We start from the raw sequence: 4,280 nt of genomic DNA, 5'->3' as shown, positions 1-4,280 counted from the left end.
ACGTCGTTTGGATGCATCATGTTAACTATATATTGAATTTTGATTTCTTTTTAACAGGTTTCAGGGAAACAAAACATCCTACAACGTCACAAATCTTATCCCAGAAACTGCATACGTCATCAAGATGGCGGCCTTCGGTGAGCATGGGCGTAGTGTGGACGTGACGTATTCACATAGAACAGGTATACGTTTATGTAAAAAAAGTCTAGTGATAAATAATTCGAATCAAGCCGAACACATTCAATAATCTTTGTCATAGATATTATGATTTGTGTATTTTATGTGCAAATCTTCGTGATATCGAGACTCTTACTTTTTGCATTAGATTTTAAATGCTATGCATTTCACAGTATCTATTTTGTCTCAAAAGGGTCAATGTCACCAATCGAGGCCACCGCCGATGGATCTTCATACACGACCACTTCTACAACGGATGTCGTGCGACCTGACGCAGAAACTTCGACGCCGACATGGTCAACTTCGCCGGCAGAGCAGAATATCAAAGGTAAACACATAACAAACCAAGAAGCTTCTTATCAAGATGCGTACTCATATAGCTTTCTATGACTCACCATTGCTGGTGAAGTTGAGAAGTTCCACGTCTTGGACAAAACTTGAAGTGCAAAACGTAAACTTACTACATGTATCGGGAAAAGCTCCTTTCCTTGCTTTTCTCAATACTTTACTAACAGGCACGTTGTAGTCAAAGGTAAACTTGAAATCTACAAATTTTCAATATGCAAGACCTCATTTTGATAAACTGCATTTATATTATATGTGTGTATCCTAAACGGTATGTTTATCTCACCACTTCCACTATAGGAACTACAGGACCAGTGAAGACAACCATTGCGCCCAGCGAAGTGGGATTTGATGATGATACAGCAACAGACGCACGGACAACTACAAGCTCCGGTAAGACTGTCCAAAAAGTTATCAAACTTGTCATGTTATACGTACAGAGCCATAATCCCTGTCGATCAGGCTTCGCTGTACAAGACCTTTAGAGAAAATTCATCCCAAAATGTGCGTAGAATACGAATGTTGCAAGTATCGTGTTTAGTATAACGTTATGTTGTGGTGTTTGTTTCTGGACCGTGACATGAACCAAGTATGTAAGGCGATTTTACAAACAGCAAAATCCATTAACTAATGTCCTACCTGTTTCCTTTCTACATAAGGTAACGTGATATTTAAGATTCATGTTATCATCGTTCACAGTTACGGTCCCAGGCAAGTCAATAGAGCCTCCACTGAGCTCAACAATATCAGCAACAGGTGAAATTTGATTCTTTTTGGAAGATTTTTTTTCTCACAAAAAACATATTTCAACCAGATGACTTGATGTATTATAACATAATGTTCGATCAGTTCAAGATACTAGTATCATAATCTTGCAGTTTCAGACCATACAATTCACCAAACATCTCTGGCACGGACGACTAAAAGCCCAGGACAGAAGGTGTGTATGCATACGCCGTTATTTTAAAACACCAACAACAACTACATTTCTATCATTACCAACATGCCCATCGAATATGAGTTCAAGTTTACTGCAAACATAACCCGAACATCTATCTATTTGGTTACTAAACAAACGCTATTATCAATAGCTTTAACCCATATTGTGGTGATGCCTTATTCCTTAAAACAGCTTCAGGAGATCGTCGAGGAGATAGACATTTCCGATCTTGTGCGACCAGAGAACATACTTACAGTGATGTCCAACATCTATGACATCATCAGCGCTGGCGGTGACGTCAACTCACCATTGCCGCCTCCAGTTCTGGTTTGCTAATCTGTTATTCTACAATTGAGTCTGAGATGCTTTTGGTGTTGGCGAGGATGTTAGATATCACTGTGTGTCTTTTTACGCATTACCTTGCTAAAAATATATAGAAGAAGCTATGGAAGAATTGTAATGGTATCTTATGGATGAATTGTGATAATATCTTAGATGTGAGTGGGTCTTGGGATAATGAGGATCAACGTCAAACTTGTGTTCTTTGTGGCTTCCAGTCAACATAACAGTAGTATGTGACGCATCTTTTCAGCTAAAATACGCTGATTTATGATTGAACGTTACAGACGCATCAAGTGTTTTGACTATGATTTGGATTTTATGAATTTTTCCTAGAAATTTGCAGCAGATCTCGTGTCGGATCTCGCCGAGGCCACGAGAGGATCACAGGGCGCATCGGTTGAGAACATGCAGACTATAGCTAATGGCGAGAAACATCTAGTTTATAATTATTATAACTATTATATGTATTTAGCAAAGGAGACATTCATCGTTCGTATTTACCACATCGTCTAAGTACAGATTAAGCAAAAGTAGATACGGGACAGACATTAGTTTGTATATCGCCTTCATTTTGCTTCTTCAATGATACGAATATAGTTTTTTTTTATTATCATAACAGGTTTACGAGATATATCTCAAGTATTAAGTAAATATATCTTAAGATTTTCTCTTAATGGATCTTACTAAACTTGACATAAATTTGAGGTGAATATTTACCATCTTAGGGACTATAATGGCCTGATTCTAAATGCGCTGTTTCTCGTCCTTTTAAGCCTTGGTTCAGACGGCTTCGGTAGTTGTCGACATGTTGCCGGAGCCACCGACCGGAAGTACCTCCAACAGTCGTTTTGGTCGTGACGTCGAAGTCAACAGCATGAATCTTTCACCCAAGCAGCAGGTGGAGATGTTAAAGAAGGAGCAGAAGGAAATGGAAAACACGGTAAGGAATAAAATGATGGCGAGGTTATTTCTGATACCATAATATCACACAAGTGCAGTTTATATGCATGGTTTGAAAATGAATGCCTGAAAATAGTTTTACGACACGATTTTCTAACTTGTTTGTTTGTGTGTGCGTGTGTCAAATGTAGCAACGCGAAACAGCAGAGTCTATTGTGACATCTCTGGACCACGTTGCCGACACCCTGCTGGCATTGCAGCCTGCGAATGTAGAGTATCAGACAAGCTTTAAAACAGAACGTGTTGCCGTGGCTGTGGTGAGATCACCTGCAAATGAAGACATCCAGGTCCACGCAGGTGGAATCGTCGCAAATATTCCGGGCAGAGAGAGTAAAACTCAAACCACCGATGTGCTGGATCTAAAGGTAAGCCTCAACCAAGTAGTAGCCGGATCAGGCTGGCATGTTGTAAATCCGTTCAAGGCAATGTGGTTATCAAGTTACAACGTTTACTTACGAGTCACTTAGTTTTCTGGAATTGTTGGTTTTGAGTCTTATAATTAGCAGATAGATCTATGGACTAGACAAATTTTACATTTTGACGTTTAACTTATATCTCTGTGAGACACATTAACATGAGTTTGTAAATAAAAATTAAAAGGCACTATTGTTAACGTTGCAGATGTCAGTTTTCCAGAAGAACCCATACTCGTGGGCTGAATCGACAGGAGGACAAAACATATCGTCTCCCGTGGCGTTCGTAACCATGACAGAAAATAAAGCCGAGAGCATTACCGAAAAACGACGGCTAAATCTGGACTTTCCATTCCTACCCGCGCAACCAAGAGGACAGCCAAACGACCCAACACCACTAAACGGGGCGACAAAACAGCCGGGTGTGGTGGAAGGAAACAGCAAAGTGTCCAACGGAGAAAACATGACGCACCACGCCTTTGTCGTGCCGGAGGACAATGTCGTCCCTGTTGTCCATTTGACCTGGTGGGCCACAGAAGCTACCTTTCACGTGTACTCAGCATATGGGTATCTTCCGACAGCTGAAAAGCATGCTGAGAAAAGGGTGGTAAGAGTCGACGGGTATGAGACCTGGCTCAAGGGGACCAACTTTTCGATCTCCTTCGTTCCAAACACGACTGACCATGGTGGGCGTTTGTATGTTGGAGTAGAAAACATAGGTAGGTTTTGCCAAAAAGCAGTTACGAGTACTCAAGCAACTGGATATGATTTTGGAAACGGTCAGACGTTTCAGAACTTTCCGGCAGTTGGGACATAGCACACACACCCAACCAAAACATTTAGCTCCTGTAACTAAAACAATAGGAACTAATTGACTCAATTGCATTGGCTGTGTCTTAGCTTTGTTTCGCATTGAAATCCAAAACTTCTATTGGGATCCATATTGTCTTCAGCTTGACTCTGTCTTACAATGCCTCCTGTTGCACATCTAAAAGTGCCTTCATTTATAGTTCGGGTATAAAAGACCAGTTTCTTCCAGATCACTTCAGTGTAACTGACGAAAGATTGTGGATACTACCTGAAACGTCTGACCGTTCCAAAAT

At 40.6% G+C, this 4,280-nt stretch overlaps 1 protein-coding gene across 1 annotated transcript in view; it reads left to right on the top strand.

Annotated features, from left to right (window-relative positions):
* The first annotated feature begins 2,444 nt into the window (after positions 1-2,444).
* Positions 2,445-4,280, top strand: part of LOC118422201 (polycystic kidney disease protein 1-like 2) — a 20,411-nt gene continuing 18,575 nt past the window's right edge. Inside the window, exons 1-3 of the mRNA XM_035829716.1 lie at positions 2,445-2,744; positions 2,896-3,129; positions 3,386-3,863. Of these exons, the coding sequence (XP_035685609.1) occupies positions 2,610-2,744; positions 2,896-3,129; positions 3,386-3,863 (847 nt within the window). The 5' untranslated portion in view covers positions 2,445-2,609. The remainder of the gene's footprint in view (positions 2,745-2,895; positions 3,130-3,385; positions 3,864-4,280) is intronic.

Source organism: Branchiostoma floridae, chromosome 9 (genome assembly GCF_000003815.2).
Source record: "Branchiostoma floridae strain S238N-H82 chromosome 9, Bfl_VNyyK, whole genome shotgun sequence".
Taxonomy (NCBI): domain Eukaryota; kingdom Metazoa; phylum Chordata; class Leptocardii; order Amphioxiformes; family Branchiostomatidae; genus Branchiostoma; species Branchiostoma floridae.
The sequence above is the reverse complement of the archived record's forward strand: the minus strand, read 5'-3'. Positions and strand labels throughout refer to the sequence as shown.